General features: G+C 50.6%; 1 protein-coding gene across 1 annotated transcript in view; it reads left to right on the forward strand.

Moving 5' to 3' along the window:
• The first annotated feature begins 731 nt into the window (after positions 1–731).
• LOC135806228 (WASH complex subunit 1-like) overlaps positions 732–1,922 on the forward strand; it is a 2,484-nt gene continuing 1,293 nt past the window's right edge. Inside the window, exon 1 of the mRNA XM_065320387.1 lies at positions 732–1,922. This exon is cut by the window's right edge and continues 1,293 nt beyond it. Coding sequence (XP_065176459.1) covers positions 845–1,922 — 1,078 coding nt within the window. The 5' untranslated portion in view covers positions 732–844.

Below are 1,922 nucleotides of genomic sequence, written 5' to 3' on the forward strand. Positions count from 1 at the left end.
CAGACAGACAGACAGACAGACAGACAGAGAGACAGACAGAGAGACAGAGAGACAAAGAGAGAGACAGACAGACAGACATACATACATGTACATACAGACAGACAGAGAGAAAGGGAGGGAAGTAGGGAGAGAGAGGGGGGAGGGAGGGAGGGAGGGAGGGAGGGAGGGAGGGAGAGAGAATAATAATAACAATAAAGGTAATAGGGAGAGGTAGACCAAGAGAGAGCAGTATAATACAGTTAGCATTTTCCGAATTTGGGTTGTCTTTTCGGAGTTTTCCTTTGTATTTTTACTTCATGGTTTCACACGATTGTGAATAAACCCGTTCTCAAGTTTTGAAGCAGGCTAGCACTCGTGACTCTACGTATGCTGTGTGAGTCATGCGCGAAAAGAAAAGATGCACAGTCTTTTTCATCATGGTAGACTCATGTGGCTATACAATGTACATGATTGTATGATGTACATTAATTATTATTTTGTAGATCATACTGTCCTGCCAGCTTGGTCATAGAAATCCAGTCAGCGCTGCATCGATGAGTGATCATGGTGATGCCTGCCACCAAGAAGAGACGGCAAGAGTACATGAGTCATGAGCTGCCACTCACTGACTCGGAGTCTGTGCAGTGCAGTGACATCTCGTACTCGATCGAGCAGCATGCAGATGTGCAGTGCATGCATGCTTGCAACACAGAGCAAGATGCATGGTAGACTACATAACAGCAAATAACAGCAAATCTTCAAAATAACTTGATACAAAAACGAAATTGAAATGTACTAGTAAGTAGTAGCAATAATGCTGCTACAGTTCTAGGTGGTTGCTTGATTCTTTGGAATACTCGCAAGGATGTCGTCGTTACAGGTCTACAATTTCCCTGTGATTCTCCCTGACCTTCGGAAAGAGGAATCGCTGCGGCAGATCGCTGATGTTCTGGACTATCTGGATAACGTAGCGAACGACGTGTTTACGAAAATCAGCGGCCGAGTTGCCGACAACAGGGATCGCTTGATAGAGATCAATACTCGCGTCAATTCAGCCCAGGCCAAGGTGGATAAGATCAAATCCAGCCGTAACAAGGCCACCAAGGTCTTCTCCAGTTCAAAATTCCCCGCACCGAAGAATGTGGATGCGTACCATTCGCTGTATAAGCGGGATGACGTGGAGAAACTAGTCCGCCCAGACTACACTCGACTGAAGGATGACGCTAGGTTCCCGCCAGTGGACGGGCATCTACTGCAGGAGAAGCTACACTTCTTTGATGTCCGTGTTAAGGTGACCAAGCGCAAGACCAAACGCGCTGCAGGTGAGGATGAAGAAGCTGGCGAAGGCTTGGGTGGATTGCCTGGCAACATTACCTCGGTCTCGTCCATGCTCCTCTTCAACACGACGGAAAACCCGTACAAGAAGTACTCTGTGATAGATCCACTACTTGGAGCACAGACCAAAACAAGGAAGAGCGTGGAGGAGGATGAGGCACGAGCACTGGCCGAAGCTCCGAAATCTATTCTGGAACGAGAGCAGCTGGGCCGCGCACAGCAGGACAGCTATTTCTACGCGCCGGCAATGGGAGAAGTGCCGGAAATTGACGCGCCGTCCTCATTGCCTGATTTACCCGGTGTTGCTGACGATGTCCTGTATGATGCAGATCTTCCATCCATTGCACCCTCCGTACCTACTGCAATACCAGACTTGCCTGCTGTGGGAGAGGAAGGCAAAGCCGGAGGAGATTCCAGTGCACCGCCTCCGCCACCGTCATCGTCTTCATCGGCACCTCCACCGCCACCGCCAGAGGGCGGGGGAGCTCCACCACCTCCTCCGCCACCCCCGCCGCCACCACCCCCTCCGCCCGCAATGGATGCTCCTCTCCCACCAGTGGGTCCTACAGGCGATGGAGGTGATGCTGGTCCACCGCTTTCTTCAGACG

This window comes from Sycon ciliatum, chromosome 1, assembly GCF_964019385.1.
Source record: "Sycon ciliatum chromosome 1, ocSycCili1.1, whole genome shotgun sequence".
Classification (NCBI taxonomy): domain Eukaryota; kingdom Metazoa; phylum Porifera; class Calcarea; order Leucosolenida; family Sycettidae; genus Sycon; species Sycon ciliatum.